Here is a 25353-nt window from a genome sequence, read left to right on the forward strand (position 1 = left end):
TTACGCAATACGAGAGAACCTCTCGTAAGAGAACTATACAGGTAGTCAATACCGTAATACAATGTATAAGGGTGCAATACGTTTAACACTCCCGCATCGCGAACGCGCGTTTGTCTACCCCAGAGGATTAACTTTAGCCTAACCATAAATTGTGATTCAAATATATATGATCACTCACCTCAAGATGCCGCTGAGGTGGTGGAGTCCATGCAGGAAGAGCAGCGTTTGGCACTGCGTCGCTTTTCAGCGCGAGCAGTTTGGAGAAGCCCATTTCCACCTCCATTGCGTTGGAGAAGCAATCCCGCGTAAAATGCAGTTTGCACACTTCTCCAGCTCTAGGCGGGAACTCGCGGTCTTCCAGAACAAGGACGTGCAACCCCTGGCGCCTAATTTCCAAGTCTGCTGGAAAGCTATACAGTCCAGCAGTGCTGTTGCAACCAGAAACACTACACCTACGTACCATCCTGACCACTGTACTAAATACAGATAATCTACGCTAACTTGAAGCTATCCTAACTGACGCAATACTATGCTACTAACTAACTATGCTTCTAACAATACTACACTAACAAATATGCTAATTAACTACCTAGGCTACACGAAATAATCTAAATAACTATATAAATGCTATGCTAAATAGATGCTAAAATACTCTATCCTGATCGTTTTCAATACTCGCAATTCCAACTCCTGACTCGCTACAGTGGTTTTGACGAAAACAAGATGGTTTTTACACTGCCATGGGCGTGGTAGCTCGTACCAAGGGCGTGGTGAGCTGGAACCTGCTTAGGTCAGCTGTCACCGCTTACTCACGAAGTACCGCAAACAGCCAATAGGAAAATTCAACTGCAGTAGCCACCGTTCAACCTGAAGAGGGCAGCACGCAGACGTTTTTACACCATATATTGTAGAATTAAAACACTTTATACACAAATGTCAAAAAAATTACTTGAATCAATGACCAGTACTAATAAAGCCCCATTCTTACAGATCATTAACTAAAAAAAGTTGGTTTAGGGTTTAGTTACCCTTTAAATGATAATGAGCTTTGGTCACCCCGCCCCTTCTTAGCAAAACCAGCTTTATACTGACCCTCATTTATAAAGCAGTCTGGTGAAAAATGATTCGCTCAAACATGAACGCATTGACATTGCTCGTGGGGAATATTCCCATCGTAAACAAAACTCAGCCACTGCGTCTTCAGTGGTTCAGATTTAGGAACATCAAAATGACTGCTGTGTTCGTTATTACACCGAAGAACAGGACACCACAATCGCTTAGGCGCCATTCTGCTCCAGTGTATCAACAATGATGACGGACTATGATTGACAGCTCGCTCACGAGCGAGGGCGGGTCTGTGTTAAAACACTGCTGTCAATCAACAATCCTGGGAGGGGCGTCCGACCGTGTGACGTCACACGGTCGAACGGCTCGATTTGAGGCAGGGGAAAATATATAAGGAGATTAAAACAAAAACACTGGATGGATTTTTATCATAATAGGATGGTTGTGTACAGGCACAGCCAACACACATTTCAGTACAATCAACTTGAAAAAGTGCATGTACCATTATATGACCCCTTTAAGGAGTTACGAATACATACTTCAGTGATGTAAAGCCTTTTCTTTTTGTTTTTGTATTTTTTGTTTGTGACAATTAAACTTGAACGTGTTCACGGACTTCTGGCCTAGTGTGTTTCACGTGTACGATCCCGTTCTCTTGCACTATAGGATCAAGGAAAGTGAATTTCGACTTTGCTCTTAACATATATATTTAGGAAGGGACGTTTTGCTTGGCTCTAACCTGTTTAAGTTTACGAATCAGCAGAGTGAGAAGCAGCCAGAATAGAGTGGCCACCACACAAGTACATGCCAGAGTTGGGATCTCCAGAGAAAGGGAATCAGATGAACCTATAGAATACATAATGTTGTCATCCATACTCACAGAATATACATATTTAAAGAGAGAACATGTCAGTATAAAAAAACTGTTTAGGTTGCTCTAAATTTTCCTGTTATGGCCTCTAATCTATATTGTTGTTTCCATCTAAGAGTCACATACCATGTCTGTAAGGAGCATTTGGTCAAACTAGTCAAACACAGACTAAAGGCATCTTTATACTGTATATGTTTATATGTTTACACATCCTGCTCTGTGCCAGCTTAAAATTCTGTGTAAAGACGCAATGCAGCATAAAAGCCAGTGTAAATTAAGCCAGGTCTAATGAAAACAGAGCAGCCTTAAACTTTGTTTTGTCATGATGGAGCTTATATTTCAGAATTTAGTTTCATATTTAAGGGAAAATTTAAATGTAACATTCAAAATGTTATATTTAAAACATTACTCTCATATTATGTATGCAACTGTGATTTCTGTGTGTGGTCAGGCCATGAGGGTGCACGCCTGCCGCTGAGTTCCCCCAATCAGCAGGACAGAGAGATAAGGAGGAGCCGGGGCGCCAGGGAGAGAGACACAAGGAGCTGTGTTTGTGTGTCTGCGTGTCAGTGTTCTGCTGAAAACAAAGTTTATGTTGTGTTTAAGTTGAACATTAAAGTCTACATGTATTGTTCAAGCCAGTCCCAACTTCCTCCTTCCCACACAACAACAAAACTTGTTACACTGTGTAAATGCATGTATGCCTGCTCTGAGCAGCATTAAACAGTCTGTGTAAATGCATATATATATATATATATATATATATATATATATATATATATATATATATATATATATATATATATATATGCCTGTTTAAATGCAGCTTCTGTGCCACATTGGCAGTGTAAATATGGCTTAATTCATATTTGTTCACAGACACTCTGTCTCCTCCCCTTTGTTAATGCATAGAAATAGCTAAACATATAAGGGTTGAAAACTAGAGGCCATCTGTGGGAAATGAAAAAGGGAGACAGTTTCCTTCCTGACCTATTGGAACAAAACAGCATGAACGTCTCCTCTCAACACTGAGTTTAGAAGCATCCGATCAGAGAGAATGATTGAGAAAGAGAAAAAGAGGTAGGGTTGAGAAAAGAATAGAGAGGGGCACAGAGAGCTATTTAAACAACTGACAAATTCATATGAATAAATATTCCAGGTGAAATATACCTTAAGCATTGTCAAGTAAATTTCCATTACTATAAACACATTTATTTTATTTTTTGCTTTCTTTACAAACTGAGGGACAAGACAAATTATTTTCTACGGTAATCAACAGAATGCCAAAGATGCTGATTGAGAATTTGTATTTTTAACTGGGAGCTGACTAACCAATTAAGGCATACAGTTATTCCAAATAATATTTAACTCTCAGTAAAAAGTGTGATATGAAAGTAAAACATTAATGGTAGAAATATATAGATATATTTAATTTATCCTCAATTTAAAGCAATAGTTCACCCAAAAATGAAAATTCTCTCAACATTGACTCACCCTCATGCTATCACATGAGTATCTTTCTTCTACAATACACAAACAATCATAAAAGTGAGCAAAAAATTCATCCATTAAATTCCAATGGTTAAAGGACTTAAATATTGATCTGTTTCTCACCCACTCCTATTATATCACTTCTAAAGATATGGATTTAACCACTGGAGTCTTATAGATTACTTGCATGCTGACTTTATATGCTTTTTGGAGCTTCACTTGCATTGTGAGGACCTTCAGAGCTGATATATTTTTCTAAAAATCTTTGTTTGTGTTCTGCTGAAGAAAGAAAGTCATACACATATGGGATGGCATGAGGGTAAGTAAATGATGAGAGAATTTTCATTTTTGGGTGAACTATTGCTTTAACAGTAATGAGGATAAATGAAATATATCTATATATTTCTACCATTAATGTTTTACTTTCATATCACACTTTTTACTGAGAGTTGGTAAACTGTTCCTTTAAGGGTGCTTACTGTGAACCCAAATGTGGGCGGAGCTTTCCACAGATCCCCTCTCATTAGTGGCCTTGCAAGTATAAATTCCCTCATCATCAGATGTAATTCGGTCAATATGAAGAGTACCTTCCTCTGGGAATAGCATAATTCCTGTCGATAAAAAACGAAAACGTATATATATATATTTAATAAATTCATAAACAGGACGGTTGTTCCTGCTCTTGCATATTATTCAGTTCAGAAATAATTTTTTTAATTTTTTGTTATCTTTTTACATGCAGTTTAAGTATATATATATATATATATATATATATATATATATATATATATATATATATATCAACAATGTTTTCAAACAATGATTAATTAAGTAAAAAAAAAAAAATCACTGACTTAAATTCCTTTTAAAAGGCAACCCCTGAAAGTCACTGGGTAATTTGCACACTCATTTTGGTTGCATTTTATAGATATAAGTTCTCAAATACATTGTGCAGACTGGCAGTCTTACCTGACACCTGGTGGAGCTTTCTTTGGTCTTTATACCATGTGATATCGGGATGTGGAACTCCCTGAGTGGGACAATGGAGAGTGACTGAGTTGCTAACATTAACACTGTGATCACTCAGCTTTTGTAGCAGCACTGGAGCCTGCAGATCTACAGATGGAGACAAAGAGGCCTCAGGGCAAGGGTCAACAAATAGTTTGTCACTTACATAAAATGAACATGGTGTTTACATGATGTTTTGGAAATGCTACCATTGCAATACTTTGATTTATTTGTGCCATGGCAATAACATTTTTGCTGGACATGTACCTTGGTAATGATATTTTTTTAAAGTACTCAGAGTACAAGCAAATACCATAAATGAAAGTGCCGTGGTAATGATTTAGTGTAGTATCAAAGTCACATGCCATTACCTTTAGATACCATCCCTAATCGTATCATAGTACCATCACAGTACTTTTTGGCAAGAGGTTCCATGTCCACCAATTCAGTTAAATAAAAAAATAAAAATCTCATGGGAAACTGACGGAAACCAATAACTGTCACATGTGGCACTTAGCAATTTGAGTAACCGCCTTATAAAGTAACTGAGTGATTTATGAAGGACACATGTCTGCTATTGTTACAGAAGTGTGAATAGACTGCGAGTTGAATTTCTTTCACTACAGAGTGAAGTCTGGAATGTTTGAAATGCAGCCATTGGATTTGTGCCATTCTGCAAAATTCCTCTGTTTTGTCTTAATGACACATTCAGCAATTCATGACCTTGACCAATATTTCCGGGTTAGCTGGCCAAGGACGTCTGCTATTGCTTTGGCAGTGGATAGGCTAGGCTTACACTTTTCAGATATAAATAGTATCAGATCAGTAGAGATTAGAAGAAATTAACTTAATTTGCACACTTTTTTTGCACTAAAAGTTTTGTATCGAGCTGTCTTTTGCTTCAGATATTTTCCAGCTGAACACAATTGATTATTGTCTCTTTCCTTGTTCTGTGACAGTGGCTGATTGGCTAATTGTTCTTTGGCCATGTGAAGCAGCCTTAAAATGTGGCATAGTGGGAAGTGCCATTGTGTACTCTTCCTCCTCACTAGATCTCATTTCCACACCAAAGAGGTTCTGCTTCACACAGCCTTGGAGTGAGGGGCTGCAGGAAGCTCCAGATACAGTTCCCAAGGACCCATTTTGTTTTCAGTCTCTCTCTCTCTCTCTCTCTCTCTGCCTCTGTCTCTAAATGTGTGGGTGCCTGCAAGCACATTCTTACGTGACTCAAAGTCACGGACTGTATGCAAGTTTTGTATTTACACTGATAGTACAGTTTCAGTAATAGTTCACTAAAAAATTCAAATTCCTTCATCATTTCATAATTAACTCGCCCTTATACAAAGCTATCGTATGGCTTCAGAAGACTTGGATGCATGGATGTAACATATGAACTACAAATATGGCACATTCTTGTTATTTAAGGAGTTTGACAGTCCCTGTTCCCAACTTCCCATTCACTTTCATAGTATGGAAAGGAGCAGCCAAGACATTCTGATAAAATTCTAATTTTGTGCTCAAAGTAGGGTTGGGTATTGATACAGATTTCATGATTTGATTTCAATTCACAAGCTCTTGATTTGATTTTGATTAAATTCTGATTGATTTGGCTAGGCCTATATTTCAGTTATAATGTCCATTTTGCTTACATACTAAATAACTTCTTTCTCAGCTAATGTTGTTTGTTATACAGGGGACCTTTAACATGGTACATTGTGTAAATATAAATTCTACAATTTTATCATTATCATTTTTCATAATTTTGGTCACAACTTTTTAAAAATGTACACAAATTGACACTGACTTGAAGAACAAGTGCTAAAACAGTGGCAGTTCACTGGGGTCTGCAGAAGTGTTTTGGTTGTGAGCATATTAACGAGAGTGAAGTCGCATGACTTCTTAAGGACATCTGTTCTATGTGTGATTAGAATTAAATGTTTTTATTTTTGTTGTTTTTGAACAGAATGAATATTAAAAGAGACATATTCAATGACAAAAGGATTGCGCAGATCTTGTCTTTGGACACACAGTACACCAATCAAATCAAACCAAACTTTTTCTCTCAGGATCTTGGTGCTTAACTTCTTCACAGACATTTTTAGTTGAATAGCGCAAAAGTTGGTCACATATGCGAGTCCTTTACTAATATCGTTCTTGGGATTTAAGAATCAAGATGGGGATCGTTCAAATGAAAATCACGATGCATGCATCCCTAGTCCAGTGGACGAAAGGAAGTCATACTTGTTTTGATTGAAGGTGAGTAAATGATGACAGACCTTACATTTATGGGATCACTTTGCCTTTAAGGAGAGCATCTGTTTGTGTGTGTGTGTATGTTTAGCACAATGACTCTTGGAGACACACCTGTTACCTCCACTGGTATATCTAGATGTGTGCGTTCTCTTGTAAGCAGGTGTTTGGCATCACAGATGTATGTTCCTGAATCCTGTGAGGTCACATTCTTCAGCAGGAGGTGTAGGGTGAGGGAAAACTCCCCCTCTGTAAGCTCCCCTCCAAGAACTGAATTTCCCTCTGATGCTGTGGTGTGATGCGTCATTTTATACCACAACATATCTGAATAGAGGTGCTTATTTGCCATACAGACCAGGCGAAGGTCCCCGCCCTCTCTGGGCTCTTCCTCTAAAGATGCGATGAAGCCTCCTTTGACATCTGTGATGGTGGACAAAAGAAGTGTCAGCTTTCAGTTCCTAAGCAATCTATAAATGCCCTATACAGTGTGGCAGAATGCATGCAGACATACTGGCAACAAGTGACCTTGGCTGAGGCCATTAAACAAAGGAGAAACCATTTTGAGTTTTTGTGAGTGTTGACCGAGTGTTTTTATAGTTAATTAACTAAAATTATTTTTAAGTAAAATAAAAACTGAAATTACTGGAAAAAACTAATACTAAACTAAAATATTTTTCATAACTCCAAAATTAACTAAAATAAAATAAAAATGCTCTCAATAATATGGTGAATTTGGGAAAAGAGTGACAATTATGGACATTTTTCTTTTTTTGACACATTGAATCATGATCCAGATTTTTGTCTTCTACCTTAGTCAAAAGCAAAAATTAAGAAATATTCAATACTGGGAAGTAGAACTTTTGAAGATCCTCTTTGAAGGGCCCACTGGTAAAGTGGCTCAAAAGAAAAATTATTTTCTAGAAAATATATATATTTGAAATTAGTTTTTATATTTTCTTCTACACTTTCTCATCCCAAAATTAAGTTAACCTCTAATTGTTTATAAGATTAACTAGATTTACCTCAAATTTCTCATTTTTTTAGAAGAATATTTCAGCTCTGTAGGTCCATACAATGAAAGTGAATGGGGTCTAAAACTTTGAAGCTACATAAAGCACATAAATGCAGCAAAAAAGTAATCCATAAGACTCCAGTGGTTTAATACATGTCTTCTGAAGTGATCTAATCGTTTTTTGGTGAGAACAGACCAAAATGTAACTCCTTTTTCACTGTAAATTTTGCAATTGCAGTCTACAGGAATGATCATGATTTCAAGCTCAATTACACTTCCTAGTGCAGTTTACAGAGTGCTAGATGGCGCTGGGAAATATAATCGTGCTTGAAATTGTGATTGCCAAGGAAATTGCTCATGTCAAGATTTACAGTAAAAAGGGACTTAAATATTGATCTGTTTCTCATTCACACTTATCATATCGCTTCAAAAGACATGGATTCAACCATGGAGTTGTATGCATAACACCAGTGCTGTCTTTATTTGCTTTTTGGAGCTTCAAAGTTTTAGCCAGCATTCACATTCACTATGGACCAACACAGCTGAAATATTCTTCTATAAATCTTCATTTGTGTTCAGCAGAAGAAAGTATATGGGATGGCATGACGTTGAGTAAATTATTAGAGAATTTTTTAGGGTGAACTATCCCTTTAATTGTGTACTCCCCAAAGATTAGATTAGTAATGATTCATAAGAATTTCATGAAATATATATGGATACAATGTGGATCAATCTTTCTAATAAAAACTAAACTCAATTGTAATGACAAAATGAATATAAAAAACTAAACTGAAAATCCAAAACTGTAATAACACTGGACCGAGCAGCATTATTTTGTAACCTTTGATGACAATTTTGAAAAAGACATTGTCAGTACAAGTAGCAATAAGAGGCTAGTGTAAAGGCTCCCTGTTTTCTTGAGCTATTTGAAATTTCCAGTGGAAACCTCTCAAGGGTTTCCTGATGGACATTAATGTTTATCTTTCTCGAACACCACCAGCGTACTCCAAATAATGCTCCACACGAGGAGGCAGTTTGATAAGAGCCACAGGTTCCTGTTCACTCCTCCACCCTGTCACTATGACAACAGCCCCCTCCACCAGGATGGGCTGCATCCACTGTGTCCAAATTTAGCACAGCTTTAAAGCAAACCCTCGAAAACAAGGGGATGGAGGGAGGGAGGGATAAGGGGAAGAATGAGAAGGAGAGCGAGGTAGTGGGAGAATAGGAGAGAAGGACAGGATTGGAGATATTAGCTTTTTGTTTTAGTAAGCAGTTCATTCACTTTGCTAAAAATACCTGTGACATAGAAAAGAATGTCTAGTTCATCTCTGCCCATGAGGTTGGACGCAACACAGCGATAAATTCCAGATATCAATGCTTCAGCAACTGTCAGAACCCCTACAGTCTGTGGAAACACACACACACACACACACACACACACACACACACACACACACACACACACACACACACACACACACACACATTGGTGCAGCTATCATTATGAGGACTCTCCATAAACGTATTGATTTTTATACTGTACGAACTATAGATTCTATCCCCTAACCCTCACAAAGTTGGGGACCGACTGATTGTCAAAAATGTCAGGTTTTACTGTCCTTGTGGGGACATTTGGTCCCCATAATGTAGGGAATACCTGGTCACACACACACACATACACAAAGGGTTGGGTGGGTTACTTTTGATGCTGTAAAATGTAATTTGTAATTTATTCTGTTAGATTACTCTAGGTCAGTAATGTATTCTAAATACTTTGGATTACTTCTTCAGCTCTGGTAGATTTTTTTCACTTGTTTTGACTATTTGACAACGGGAAGTTTGTTGATAAAAAAGTTTGATCGTGCTGGTAACATGTGCATGTAAAATGGCTAAAAAATAGCATTTTAGCATAGCGTAAAGCTGACAAGGTTTATTTCTATTTCTTCTATTGTGTAGAATCAGTTTGCTAACAAGGTTAATTCATTAGGTTAGGGTTTGTTTCAGATTCCCAAGTTTGAGGAATAATATTAGTGATGTTTTTCAGGTACCCTCTTGTACTCATTTTATTTGTTCCCTATGAACAGTCCACCCATTATAGCACTCACCTTATCCTTTCCTTGTAACACTTCCTGTCTGTAGCTGATGTTCAGAATGGGATTGTGGGTGGACGTGACTTCTGTCCTTTCGCTGACTATAGTCCAAGAGGAAGGAGAAGGCTTCTCACAACTTAGAGAGTAAGAGAGAGGAAGACAAAGGACAAGGGAAAGAGGAAGAGAAAATGACAGCGCTCTTGAGTTCACAAGTGTTGATGTAGGCCTAGTGTAGTCACAAGACAAATGTGTGGCGCAGCTGCACTTCAATGGGGAAGACTTCCGATCACTGGTCTCTTGGGAATTCTTTTTTCACCATAGTAATTTTTCGCAGAATCTCATGGAATTTTTTTCATGTAGATTTTTTTTCCCTCAGTGCGTGGATGTGTCATCCCTATAAGGATATGGTGATACTTGTTGAATGTTCCATAATTAGCACTGTATGGCTTGGATGAGTTCCCTTTCCTATCTCATCCCCACCATATTTCCGAAATTCCAACCTCTCATCCACTTTATATAATAAATTCTAAGTATTTATCCCAATATCTTATCCATGGCCATTCTTTAAGGTCCCTAATCTTTGGAGCATGTTTCTGGTAGCCTATCATGATGGGTATTTGTCCGTGACTGTGTGCCCACCGCCCTGTACCCCTCCCTGGCTTTGGTGACTTTCGCTGATTGCTTTTCCTATTTGGCTGAGACAGTGTTCTATCCTCGTACATCCCACCCTGATCATGACAACAGCTTTTCTCAAGCACACACACTCTCCATTCCCATGGCTCTCCGAGAAGAGTTGCTCGCTTTCTCTCTACACACACACACACACACACACACACACACACACACACACACACACAAAAAAAGTCATTTTGTGTGATTTAAAAGTCATTTGTTTTTACCACAAACATCCTTAAAAAGACACGTTCATTCTTGATTCACACCAACACGCACATTAACACACATCCATGTACCCTGTGTGCCTGCGTACAGTATTACGAACTCATCATGTGAATGGGACTTAAAGAACTGAAGTGGGTCATTATAAAATCTATGCTGTTCTGTTTTCTTGAAATCCATACTTGTCAAAGTTTTCAATGAAGAAAATGTTTATTATAGATTGCCAATATTTCAGCTACACCTTTGTGATCAGTGAGAACTTCATATTTACAATTTTGAGAACCAAACAGACCATATTGTACAAATGATTTTAAGCAAATTTTATGTCGAAACAAATACATTTTGCTATGAACACATACATTAGATATTACAAAATACATTTTTATCAGTGTTCTTACACGTTTTTACAAGTATTTAGATTTACCATAAGTAAGTTAGTTGTATAAAATTATTAAATATTAGAATCATATATTACTCATAGACAATCTGTATAAAAAGGGACAAATCACTTTGGGAAAGACCCGTAGAGTAGAAACAACACACAAAGTCAAACGACCATTCTCTCACACACAAGCACACACAGGCATACAAACAAGCAGGTTCTTTACAGCTCAAAATAAAGCAACTGTAATACACAGCATTACCATGAAGTGGAAGAGTTTGACATGAGATAGACACCATTTGACATAGGATGACACAGAACTGTTGTCGTTCATTTCTAGCCCATTGAAACTCCTACACAGCAGGCGTTCTGGGCTGAGTCTAGTCTGCAAAAAATATTAGAATTCCAAATAGTGAGCCTTGGTTTCTCTGCCCTCCTTGGCTCACGTTGAGATGTAGATAAAGAATATTTAATTATGTACAATCTGAACTCACAGCTTTTGTGGATGTTAGAACTATAACAGATGGTTTGGGATTGCAGATGGAGGTGTGGTTCATACATCCTTTATAGTACCACTCAAGAACACAAAAAGCAAAGCAGCACCAGGCAGTGTTAGTAGTATATGGATGGGGATTGCACTCCTCTTGCATAAAATGTGTGAAGGAACAGTGAAGACAAAACATGATATCCAAATGTAGAAAGAGGAATAAATTAGAATGTAGTTCCAGGGGTATAGAGATATCAACCTCTCACTCCAGTGTGAGCTCAGCTGTTCTGGTTCCTCAGCTCCTGTGTGCTGGGGTAGTGTCCTAGCATACGCTGCTGGGGGGTACAAGAGATCACCTGCTTTTAGTCACGTCTCTGGGGTGGCTGCCGTAGAAACCATCCTGGCTGGATAAGGAAGGAGGCACATGCCTTCTGAGGGGCATTGTCAGTTGTTGGGATGTGGAAAGGGTTGGTGGTTAATCCATAACTGGGAAGGGTGTCTACGTGGCAGGACAGATGAGTGGCTGGTTAAGGGATAGCGGGAATGGGGGGAATTGGTAAAGTGGGGTGTAGGGTGGGGGAATCAGGGACTCTCAAGAATAGATCAAGCTCCTGAGGAAGCGGACTGTGCCACGTTTGAAGACGAAGGGACAATCACGCTGCTAGGAAGCTGTCTCGCGTCGGGGAGGAAGCCAAACAACGAGAGGAAAAGCGCTCTGATTTTTCGCACAGGAAGCCCATCTGCGCCTCCTGCCTGGCTGAGATAAGAGTGCTGCTGTTCCCATGGCCGAGCTCAAGCCCATCCAGCCGCTATCAGGCCAGCACGGCCCACAACTCCACTCTCCCTGAGCCTCCTCCACCACAGCGTCAGGCCAGCTGTGCTGGGCCGCTATAAAGAATAAGGGCCTGAGTCAGGATCCATCCAGTCAAGACCTCTCAACAGAATGTACATACAATACATTTAAATTATGAAATCTTAAACAGTTCTTTACCTTTTAGATGATCTCTCACAGACTAGACTATTCAAATACTTTAATTGTTGCAATGATGGGTGCCTAATCAATAGTACAAATTATCAGGGATATGTACTCCTTTATAACTTAATATAAATCATATTAAATTAAATTAAAATTAGATCAGATAGGACACCAAAGAATTTCTTAAGAAGGAATGCATGATGGCTGGCACATTATTCCAGCTAACGAGACTTTTCCTCTGAGAGATATTTCATTTTCAGTTATTTTAGGAAGTACATTTGTGTACTCCAAGAATGGGCCGAGCAAATGTCACCAATCTATGATGGCAATACAATAAAGGGAAGTATGATCTAAAAATGGACATATTTTAGTAGAAAAGAGGCTGTGTCATACTGTGGCTCAAAACTTTGAATTTCATAAACATTCATTAAAAATAATTGACCTTTGATTGAGCCTGTACGTGTCTATGTCAGTGTGTCTCTGTCTATGCATGAGTATGTTGGAGGAATGTATGTGAATGGGTGTTTCTTTGGGATGTTCTACTATGAGTAATGCTTGCTAATTCCTCTCATGAGAACGGTGGATATGTGGTGTGTCAGACATTGAAGAAGGCATGGCAGGATGCGTCTGAGCAATCACAATAATAAACAGCCAGCATTCTGCACAGGAAGTTCATTAAATCATAGTGTTTGATTTAGAAACTAAATAATTGTGCTTGTAAACAAGGAACTGCCTTCTTTTGAAGTGCTTTTTTATGCACTTTCAACTCCGAGTTATATTCAGTTCTGTGACTGTACCAGGCACACACTCACACAAATACAAACACACACACAGGTGTCTGCATCCACACAAAAATGAATAGAGACTCACACATGAAAGGGATTCTCAAGCATCTGTTCTACAGGCTAAGAGGAAACTCTGTCTGAACACATGCTGAAATAGACAAAACAGGTCTCTATTCACAAACACACACACACATACACACTCACACAGTCATACACACATAGAGTACACAGACATGTATGTGTGTGTTTATATAGACACATGTCTCCAGTCATATGTGCATTCATTCTAAAAAAACTAAAAACACATCAAACGCTGTGACCAGGTACAGTATGAAATAGCTGTTTACAATTGACATAAAAATGGTTTCAGGACATTACGCAATGATGGTGAGGATATCTAACTTGGTCTAATGTGGGAAATCCAAACCTAGCAAAATTACATTGTCTCACATTTTTTTTTTCCACTTAGATCAACTTCTAAACTAAAAGCGACTTTTGGCCCTCACCCAGTATTCTTTAGTGTATCCCTTTCCACTGTGACTAAAGGGCTACGAGGACAAACCAATAATGAAGGAAACAATTTCAAATTTAGAAAGTTCACTGTAATGCTTTCACTTTTACAGTAAACCATGATGGAGGGAAATGAAACAATATTTAAGAGACCTTGGAGAGGTCTGATTAAAACAAGGTAACGCTATAACCTTCCTAAAATAAGTTCTTTGTTGAGCATTACCTATTTGCTCCCTCTAATAAGATTATGCATTTGATCAGCACTTATTTGACTTTAGGTGAGTGAGAAGTCCAAATATAAGAGTAACATATACGGTAAGTATTATGATATATTCTTTCCATATGTACTGATCACAGCCTTACTTCCTATGTGACAAGAATCGACTGTGTGCTTATGTCTGTATGATTAACTTACAGGCCTTTAGGTGGGCACGGATGCCAGAGCCATTGAATTTGAGGTGGTGGAACACCATGAGAGGTGCAGTGCAGGGCTTGTCTGCTGCCTCGCTGGACAGTCCGAGGCTGCATTGAGGACACTGTCTTCTCTCCAATCTGTGGCTTCACTGTGAACATAGACAAGCACTGAGTCTACAGGTCTCACTGTCACACTATCACTCAGTTATTGGGTTACATTTAAAAATATGTTTTAAAAACACTTTTTAATCTCACCATTTACCACCAATGTGATTGTGAGATTCTGGAAAAGTCCATACTGCTGGATACCAGTGAGGATGGTGTAGATTCCTGCATCCTCCTCAGCAACATCCCGTATGACCAGAGAAAACCCATCAACATGGTAACGAGAACAACGCTCGGCCGCTACCATGTCATCCTTGAACCTAAGCAATGGATTCAGGTGTTGAAGTTATGTTCAGGCAACATGATCACACAGGCTGGTTAAAGAGGAGTTCACTTAAGGGCAGATATGTTGTTTCTGCTCATGGTATTTACTTGAGTTTAGCAAACATCAGATTACATCTCTTAAGTAATCTAATTATCTAATCAATTGAAATCTCACCAGGTGATTTCAGGTGCAGGGAAAGCCCTTAGTTTTGGTGCTAGGCGGAAAGATTTTTGTCCAGCAAAAGCCTGAACCACAGGGCCATCTCTGTTCTTGAGTCGAATGAAAGGCTGATCTGCAAAAAGGACCATCAGAAACATAAGGAGTACTAAGAGACAAAGCTATGTACAGCTATAAGCTGTTAAACAGTAGTGAATAGAATAGAAGTAGAGAAAAGGAATTCTAACTGGGGAAAACAGCCAAAAATGGGGACCGTTTTATATGGTCTGTAAAGTGTGAAATATACAGTAGATCAGAAATTGCCTCTGTGGAAATCCATGAGAAACACCAACAAAAAAAATCTCAAAAACTCACCATAGACAATAACTGTGGTATTAGTCTCTCGCTTCGATGGACCACTTGTCACATGACATTTGTAGAGTCCTCTGTCTGCTTTGCTTAGTCTGGGGATGGTGAGAACACTATAAAACAGCATGTTGGTTCTGCTTCTTGATATGTGTCTGCTGATAGTAGCAGAGCCATTCGCCTGCGGTAAAAACAAGCAGAGCAAATTGTCACAATCATCACAATGTTTTTCCCAAGAAATGAAGGGCTAGAGAATTGCAATCTGCATCATAAATGTACCATCAATCATTGCAATTTTAAAGACTTAATAAAAAATTATAAAAGCTCATTTTTATAAATGACCCTCTGACCCCAGCTTAGTTGAGATATGTGAAAAACAAATACATTTCACTGTATATAAGCAAAAATGTATGTATAATGTGTGACCAAAATAAAGGCTTCTAAAGCAATGCCGTCTTAGTGCACAAACTGGCATATCTTTAAAAACTGGAGAAAAACTGTGCTGGATATGTGTATTGTTGCGGAGCTAATAAATTATTAGATTACTTATAAAGTAATATACTTTTTTTTCACCTGCTTTGTACCTACAGAAATATATTGTTCATGTTACTATACTTCTTAGTACAAAAAGAGCATAGATTCTGATTACAACAACGGGATAATCTCAGTTTTCATTTTAACAGCATAATACCAATCATTTATGAACCACAAATCTGTACTGGGTTTTCAAATCCATACCTTTCCTGGGTAGGCCCAGCTAATGGACACCCTGGAGTTCCATTCGGCTGTAACAGTACAATTCAGTGCTAACATCTCCCCCTGTAATGTGTGGACCAAATCTGTGCTGTTCAAATACACACTCAGGATCTTATTTACTGTGAATAGAGGAAAATTGATACAACATTTGATCAGTCCAAGAAAATACATAGTAAACTTCACAATTAGGACCCAACTCATGATCCACCTATTACAGTGGTGGCAAAAATATTGGCACACTTGGTAAATATGAGCAAAAAAAAATAATAATAATTATAGGTGTATAGATATAGTAGTGTCTAAATGTATTGTGATACGTTTAAGGGCTAGGTAAATTTAATGTCAAATAATAGTATTCATTATTATTAATAAAAATTTTTTTGGTGATGTTGGTGAGATTTAAACAATCAGTTATAATAATAACAATAATAGTAGTAGTAGTGGTAGCAGTAATAATAATAAAAACAATAATACCAGTAGTAGTAGTGCTAACAATAATATCATCTCAGCTTTATGAAATTTTAGACTAGTCAATAAAATTATTGCCAGTATACGAAACTCTCTAGGTCTGGGAGCCGCTCCACCACGCCGGTGGGCACATCCAACAGACCCGCCCGACACAGACACCAACCCCAACTTTAATCCCCCCGGCCCCCCTCCCCTGCCGCCGGCAATCTCGTGCCAGCGGTTAAGCCTCTGTGAACCGCTGTGTCTTCCTCCACAAAGGATACTGGGGCACCACGACAGGCACCTCCAAATCAAGCTCACCTGGTCTGGTTGTGACCCGGCAGATGACCGGAATTGTGGTGTGCACCAGTAATCTCCCCAGCCAGAGACACCACATCCAAACCAGATAGCACTCCGACACAGTCATGTTAAATTAAGAGAAAGGACCACCAGCAGATGCAGCAAAGGGAGGGGCCAGGCAAACCAAATCTCGCACAGGTAATGCCTATGCCGACAAGATGTGCCAAACGCACCCACCGACAGTACTAGAGCAGCCCCCAGACCCAGACAGTTAATAAAGTATATAAGTTATAAGTGTATAAATAGATTTTTTTTGGAATTGGGTTTTATAAGTGAGGCAGGTGGGAGGGATGATAGATTGTTCTATACTAATATAACTATCAGTACTGTGGTGGGAGCACTTTGGACCCGGCGTGATCTCCTGGCATGCATGCAGTGCCAACAGTACAAAGGAAGCTGGGGGCGCCACTTACACTATGTCATGCTGAGCCAGAATGACATTTTTACAATCCTGCCCCCATGCGCACACAAACATGAATAATGAGGTTGGAGAACACCTGGCAAGGGAACTGAGACATTCCTCCATTCAGAATCTCTCCAGTTCCTTCAAATTCTGTGGTCCACATGGTTGACTCACCTCTTCAGTTCACCCCACAGGTTTTCTGTGGGGTTCAGGTCAGGAGACTGGGATGGCCATGGCAGAATCTTGATTTTGGGGTCAGTGAACCATTTATGTGTTGATTTTGTGTTTTGGATTATTGTCTTGCCGGAAGATCCAACCAGGACCCATTTGAAGCTTTCTGGCTGAGGCAGCCAGGTTTTATTTTTTTATTTGTTGGCATTTGATAGAGTCCATGATGTCATGTATCCGAACATTGTATCTTTTGGCATAAAAACAGCCCTCAAATGTAAAGATCCACCACCATATTAAACCGTGGCCGTGAGGAAATATTTTTGGGAATATTTTGAATGAAAGGATAAAGGATAAACAATAAAGACAGCAGCCACAGCCTTCATTGCTCATATTTACCAATGGTGCCAATATTTTTGGCCACCACAGTAACTAATCAATGAAACTAACCTAAAGGACTTACCTGGCCTGTGAGTCAAGAAATTGTTGGTGTATTTGACTCCATTGACGATAGTCTCACAGAAGAAAAGTCCAATGTAGAAATATGTTGGGCTACGGATAATGAAACCTTGCCTACTGTTCCAGATGATGTTCCTATGATCAGGCTCTAACTGATGGTCAGGAAACTGAACAAAATCAGAAGAAAAATTATTATTAAACAAAATTGCACAGCTACGTGATTAGCTATTGCATAATATTAGGTAACACAGAGGGTAATACAGAGATTTTTGCTTTCACTTCATGAAGCTGTAAAAGATTTGTATTGGTGTGGATTTTAAAAACAAGCATCAACTTTTAGTTTAAATTTTTCAGTTTCAATTTGTCTGGGATGCAATCTCTAATGGGTTCAATAGTGCACCATTCTTCAGAAACTTTTGGAGAGCTCTGTTATGATATTGCGTACCGCCATGTTCAATGGAGGAAATGTTTACAGACTTAGATGTGACTCTGTGGAAGTGTCCCGCCCTTCCTCAGGGGATCAGGTGAATGCTTTCCTTCCAGTGTGAGCTGGTAAACTCTCCTTGTTCCTTGAAAGCACTACTTCATTAGGTAAGCCCTTTAGCTGGGGCATAGCAACCATTAAAACTGCACTTTTAGACATGTCTATGTTCGCACTCCCCACGTTTTAGGAGATGATAATTATATTTTAAGAGTTTAGTTTGGCTTAGCTACAGTGTAAAGAAAAAAAGCGGAAATGATAAATAATTTAAATAATTAAAATGATAAATGATAGTGCGGAAAATGATAAACTTTAGACCAAGCAGATAGTGTTTTTAGTGGACTGAACGAACACACAAACTGTAAGTGATAATCCTACTATGGCAAGCAATTACACAATACATACATACACAACATCTAGGCCTTAGCAAATCTGATAAGATTTACATTTTGTTCCCCCCCACTTTTCACATCATTCCTACACCCCACCACATAAACCCATCCAAGTCTTATGTAGTCAACCTCTCCAAAGCCAACATCTTTCATTCTTAAGATGGCAGCCCTCCCTCTGTACAGAGCCTAAGAGGATGTGGGAACCTGACTTCAGTCCATCCCCTCACATCCTGTTACTACAGGATATAGACATTGCGGCTAGGCCCTCAGGTCAGCTTCTGGAAGGGCCCCACTGGCTACTTTCACAGCTTGAGTGAGAGCATGGCCACCTGGGTATTGTTCCCTATGCAAGAGGTGCAAGATTAAAGATACAGAGCCAAGTGCAAAATCCTCTCAGGAAAAAAACACTCTACCACTGTGTGACAGTCCAAATTTGAGTAGGGTGGAGGGAGTTTGTATTTTTAGAATGATTACCTTTTTTTTTTATCTCTGTGCACAGGGTCGGACGGGACATAAACAAAGCAAACAGAAATTAAATGTGGTGCTTTTTTGAGCTGGAGGGAGGATAGGGATGTCATATCACTAGCATATCCTAAAACAGTTTCCATCCTGCATGCGAGAAGCCAAAGGCAGTGCGAAGGAAACTGGTCAACTTGTTCTTTTCCGATTCCTCGTCTCATCTGAAATTCATCCTGAAATTCTTCAGGCCAATCTTAAACTCTCTTGAGAGAGTTGTTACCATATTTGAACCAAACCTATTTCTCCAGAGGATTTGTTGTGTATTTTCTTATTTTATAAAACATACAGCATGGCGCAGTGTATAGTGCTAAGAGCTTATGACATAGGAATTATTGGCTAATGGAAACCTAGGTTCCACTAGTCTGGCTTGGATCATGTCCCAATCCTATTCACCCTCTCTCTCTTAGATTTCTTTTTGGCTGCGTCCATGCCATCAGCTGTGGAAGACATTAGCCAGTTTGAGGTGGTGGGAGCAATTTGGACCCAACATGATCTCCTGGCATGCATGCAGTGCCAACAGTACAAAGGAAGCTGGGGGCGCCACTCACTCTGAGTATCGGCTTACACTATCTATGTCATGCTGAGCCAGAAAGACATTTCCATGCCCTTATAACCTGGAGTGATGGTAAGATAAGGAAAGGGGGAGTTCTAAATTGTAAATTAGATTTCAGCTAGAAGATAAAGGAAGTATGGTAAAGGAAGCTGCAATTGTTTCAGTAGCTTGACTGGTAAAGCATGCTGCATGTGATGCCAAGAACATGGATTTGATTCCCAGGGGTTTGTATGGACTGATAAAATGTACTTTATCGGCTGAATTAGCTGTAAAGCACTACAAGTCGCTTGTGTGAAAGTGAAGGCCAAATGTGTAAATGTATTGTAAATGGGTGCAGTGAGAAAATTATGAGAAATCTGTATTTATGTCTTATTGGAAAAGTTTGAGAAGATAAAATTAGATCTGAGAAAGCTACTGTGCAATTAAACACATGTAATGATTATGACAGGTACGGTAATGTTTAATGTTGTACATTATGCTGCTATTGTGTGAGAAACCTCTACAAATGATTCAGCCTCTGCAAAATGCAAATAACTGATTTCAAGTGAATCATGAACCAATTCATTTGCAAAAAAGGCATCGCTATAGTTTTCATTCTGAACAGGTGACAGAAAAGATTTTAAAAATATTATAGTCAGTCAACTATCTGTCTTCATGAAATAACAACTTACTGAGTGACAATAACCAACATTTTCTCAATATCTGCCACTCCAGTTCCACTCAAAACAATTTCAAATAGAAAACATTAGGAGCAATACTAAAATTGTTCTTGAGAATTTTGCCGTCGCGACAGCCCTGGTGAAAAATTTGCTGTTTAATTTAAAATGTCTCAGATTGCAATGTGCAGTGTTTAATCTTGTGTTCATAGAGTGCAAGGTAGAGAAACAAATATACAGTACAAAGGTAAGGCTGATGTGTCTAATGAAACACTGAGTGACTGAAGTCTGTTTGATTTACAGCTGGGCCACTCACCTTGACCAATGAGACTTTGGCTTTAGGGTTTGTTACCCTGCAGGGGAAGATCAAGGGCTTTCTTTCCTTCATGTACACCACATCTGGGCTCTTAGACTGCAGCTTCACAAACGGCCGCTGGTTATCTGAAACACCAATGCCAAGTTTAGGATCAAACAGACGCGCACACATGCACAGCAAAACACGAAACAACAATGTAGAGTTAGTAACAAATGATTGCTATCAAACATTCTCTCTCTCTCTCTCTCTCTCTCTCTCTCTCTCTCTCTCCTCTGTCTCTCGTTTTCCAGCTTGATTGCACTTCTGCTGTAGTTGCAATATTCTTGTGGCAATGAAAGACTTTGGGTGTTGCTCACCCCATTGTTTGGTGCTCTGGTGTTATTAAAGGAAAGGAAAAAAACTCTCTGAACATTTTAACAGAAGTACCCTAAGGACTCCTGGATGCTTCCTTGTCGTGCTTTGATTCAATATAAAGGACGAAGGGTGAGGCTAAATGGACATGGCCACAGGAGCGATTGATGGTCCTCAGGGGCCTTGTTGGCTAACCGGGGGCTGTACCTAGTGACCTGGGGCACCTCTGTTCCATGCCTAGACTTCCTTAATGCAGGCATTGACCAGGGAGGAGCCCACCAGTCAAAGAGCCTCTTCTGCTTGATCATTCCCTCAGGGTGCCCACTCCCATGCACAGACACGTATCCCAACAAACATACATACACCCCTACTGCCAAGAAGACACTGCATCCTCTATCCTTGTCTCCAAGTTGCCCCTCCCCACAAGAGCAGCACAGGATGCAGACAGCCAGGCTGAGGGAGATAGATAAGGCCGGGTACCCTGGGAAAGGCTGCCCAAAAGCTGAGCCTTTCAACATCTGGTGCTATTTCTGTCCCCTTGAGGTAGCACGTAAATGAAAGTTATAGTCAGACTACTATGCAAACAAAAACAAAAATGCCAGTGTGCAGCTGTGCCAAACACTCACTTAGTGGGATACGTGGCTCAAAAGAAAATGGTGTTTAAATATTATTGGCTTTCCAAGACTTCCTGTTTAGCTTTAAGAAACAGAAATGGTCAGTGAGATGGTCAGCTATTGAATGAAGGACAGAGGAAGAGGGTTTAAGGGTGTGCATGTTTGAGTGAATGAGTGTTCAACTGAAGATTCTTACCTGTGATGTAGATGTACACAGAGGCTTGTTTGCGCTGCTTTTGGTGGTACCTGCAGCGGTAAGAGCCAGTGTGTTGAGCTAAAGTAGGACTGAGTGTCAGGCGGCTACAGTACTGGTTATTTTTCTTGCCACATTGAGACTCCTCTATTTGGGTGCCATGGAAGACTTTTGGAATGCTAGATGGCATAATCCACTGGAGCTCCCACCGCCCCCTGAAATATCAAAAGTTTAGATTATGCAAAGAAATAGTTATGTATTTCCACCTGGCTCCCCTAAAAACATTATCTCAGTTGATGCTTTGAAATGGCATACATTTCCATCTTTCATGCATTCGACTTCACAATCGAAAAATTGGCTAATATGGCTTTTAGTCCAAAATCCCAGATCACATTAATTTTACTGAAGTGTTGTACAAAATCCAAGCTTTTTTCATGTATCATCCCTGTTAATCATAAAGCATTATGTGACTCATCCATAAACCTCTCTAAACCACTTACTCCCCTTTAACCCCGAACTTGTGTGAAAATATGGATCACTCACATGCAGTTTAGTTGAAGAGTCTGGTTTTTCTCTAAAATAAGCTGCTTCTCAGTTATATCCAACACAGGAGAACTGTACCTTCCTTTTGTGTCTGTGTCTTTCAGATAGAAAAATAACATGTTAGAGATGGCTGAAAAACATGTCACATACTGCTTCAAAGAGTAATATTAACCACATGTGGGTGAAAAGAGTGATATTTGTCTATTTGTCATTAACACATTTTATTGATTCCCTATATACATTAACATACACCCCTATCACCCAACATACATCCCAGTGGTCAGACATTATATAATGATAGACAGACACACATTTAAACAGACAGTCCAAAGAAAATACTTGATGACATGAAAAGACATAAAAATGAACCATCAAAAAAGAAAAAGGGTTCCACATATTAATTAATTTACATATATTTAAATTACATTTAAAACTATGAGTCCTTCTCCACTGCCCCTCTCTGAGAGCCGTCCAAAAAGGCCAAATATTTGCCCCACTTTTTATCAAACAACCCCGGTTGCCTAGCCTTCTATACGATACCTCCTCAAATGCTGCCACCCTGCCCATCTCTGTGCACCACTACTGAAATTAACTTATGAACTTATCCTCTATATCAGGGGTGTCAAACTCGGTTCCTGGAGGGCCAAAGTCCAGCAGAGTTTAGCTCCAACCCTAATTAAACACACATGAAGCAGCTAATCAAGGTCTTCGGGAGTGCTTGAAGATTACAAGGAGGCATTTTGGAGCAGGGCTGAAACTAAACTCTGGATGGCTTCGGCCCTCCAGGAATTGAGTTTGACACCCCTGCTCTATATTAATGACCGTTCCATCACCTGGGACAGTCTGGGGCAAAATGAAATTTGAGTGCCCAATATGTCACACGTAAAACTCTGAATCCTCAACCAAAATTCTTGGATCTTAACACACCACCAAAAAACATGGGTTGTGTCCCATCTTCTGATTGGCATCGCCAGCAGGTGGGTGTGTCTTTAAAACCAAGCCTATACAATCTAGAGGGGGTCCATGAGATTCTATATAAAATCTTGAATTGCATAAGGCGCACTCTTGCATCTCTAGACATATACATGATGGTTTTTAGAATCCGAGCCCACACTCCCTCCTCCAATACCAAGATAAGGAGAGACATTATGTCTTTTCCCATAATCGATTGATAGAAGTTAAAGTTCTGTCCCCCAGACTCTGAATTAGCAGGGAGTAATACACTGATGCCTCATGACCTTTTCCAAAAGCAATAATCACCACTCCCGCTTTAGGGGGGTTTATGCTACTCCCAAAATTAGTACAAAGCAGGTGGCACAGCTGTACATACCTAAAGAATTGAGACCTGGGAATCCCAAAATGTTGAACCAAATGTTCAAAGGATCTCAACACTCCACTCTCATATAGGTCACCAAATGTTGTAACCCCCCTCACAATACACTATGTCCAGCAGAACAGGGACTTATTCACACATAACTTTAACCCTCTATGGTACCGTGTTGCCTCCAGGCAACACAGCCTATTTTAGTTGTTTTTTAATAAAATGAGACACCCATTTAATTGGGCAATGCTATATAAGGGGTCTATTTTGTTTCCTCTTTCAGCACATGTGCACATGTCACATATTTTCCATATTTTCTCCATTGAAAAGTGCATTTTTCACTAATCTTTGTCCAGAGTCACCTTCATTGGTAGTAAAGAAGTATTTTCAAAAACTTTACATTTTTATTATTTATTTTACCTGAAACGTAAATGTTAATATAATTTCAGCATTTTACTTATAGTTTGCCATGGATAGCCTGCAAAACTGTATCTTTGATCTTAAACATTATTTAACTATATACAGTTTTTTTTATTATTATTATGAATTTACATGAAAGTTTTTTCCACTTTGATTATAGATTCTGAAACATGAGACAAAAAAATATAAGACTAATTCTGAGCAAATACCTGGTTAAAAAATAATAATAAAAAAAGCCACAATATTCTTTCTGACTTTTTCACCGGGTATAACGTAGTTAATATAGTCATGACCTGCGGCCTGTGGAATGACTAAACGGTTGTGTATTTATTTAGTAATTGCACAGGCATGTTACACTAGTTACTGTGTTTATAATGTAGGAAAACCACGTGATGCTGTGACATTAATAGCCTACATCATTTGCAGTTTGTGCTATCACATTTATTACCACTCTGTCCTAAAAGTACTGCATTCACTAAAAGTACAATTATTGTTTGCATGGTTTCTCCTAAAAACAGCATCTCATGTAGGCTACTGCTCTCTCGTCCGATTTCACGTCTCAATGCAGACGGTTCCTTTACCATGCGGGACGCTCTCAGCCTCTCACTATTGTTTATTGTTTCTTAAATGTTATAGCATAATTTCCTTTCCATCATTCACACGTTATGCGCTGTCTGTACTTTATAAAATGGTATTGTCTGTACTTTATAAAATGGTATTGTCTGTACTTTATAAAATGGTATTGTAGTAAGGCCAATTAAAAAAAGGAAGTGGTGTCAAGCACTTTTCCCCACACCGAGTCCCGCAAGGGATTTAAATAGGCTCGTTATCCAACACATTCTCACACCCCAGATATGTAGAACGTGACGTGTCCGGGGTTTTAAACATCACAAAACAGTTGGAGGGCCATTGCAGCCTATTCCTTTTGATTGTTATTTATCGCGGTCTCGACTGTCCACCCGTTCGCGGCGTGAGCTTACCCGAGACGTGACATTTCAACGCTGCACGCTCCGGTTCGCGCAGATACATGCAAGTCTATGGGACCGCCCTGCGCGTCGAAAAACGACGCCAAAGGTGTACCTGGCGCGTCAATATGCGACGAAACCGCCCGAAGCGTCCGTATGTGACGAGTCGGGGTGAGAACGTGTTGCAACAACTCACTATGTCCAGAAATTCCCCCAAACATGAGACTTTGGCACTTCTTACAG

General features: G+C 39.3%; 1 protein-coding gene across 5 annotated transcripts in view; it reads right to left on the minus strand.

Moving 5' to 3' along the window:
- LOC127634821 (vascular endothelial growth factor receptor 1-like) overlaps positions 1-25353 on the minus strand; it is a 63762-nt gene that overhangs the window by 17307 nt on the left and 21102 nt on the right. For all 5 annotated transcript variants that reach the window (XM_052114503.1, XM_052114504.1, XM_052114501.1 and 2 more), the window contains exons 2-16: positions 22405-22501; positions 21865-22076; positions 20704-20828; positions 17791-17953; positions 15932-16068; positions 15203-15374; positions 14846-14963; positions 14497-14666; positions 14243-14390; positions 9806-9926; positions 8997-9105; positions 6800-7105; positions 4397-4543; positions 3907-4038; positions 1805-1911 (exon numbers count right to left, since the gene is read on the minus strand). In XM_052114503.1, the coding sequence (XP_051970463.1) occupies positions 1805-1911; positions 3907-4038; positions 4397-4543; positions 6800-7105; positions 8997-9105; positions 9806-9926; positions 14243-14390; positions 14497-14666; positions 14846-14963; positions 15203-15374; positions 15932-16068; positions 17791-17953; positions 20704-20828; positions 21865-22076; positions 22405-22501 (2264 nt within the window). The remainder of the gene's footprint in view (positions 1-1804; positions 1912-3906; positions 4039-4396; positions 4544-6799; positions 7106-8996; positions 9106-9805; positions 9927-14242; positions 14391-14496; positions 14667-14845; positions 14964-15202; positions 15375-15931; positions 16069-17790; positions 17954-20703; positions 20829-21864; positions 22077-22404; positions 22502-25353) is intronic.

This window comes from Xyrauchen texanus, chromosome 42 (genome assembly GCF_025860055.1).
Source record: "Xyrauchen texanus isolate HMW12.3.18 chromosome 42, RBS_HiC_50CHRs, whole genome shotgun sequence".
Taxonomy (NCBI): Eukaryota; Metazoa; Chordata; class Actinopteri; order Cypriniformes; family Catostomidae; genus Xyrauchen; species Xyrauchen texanus.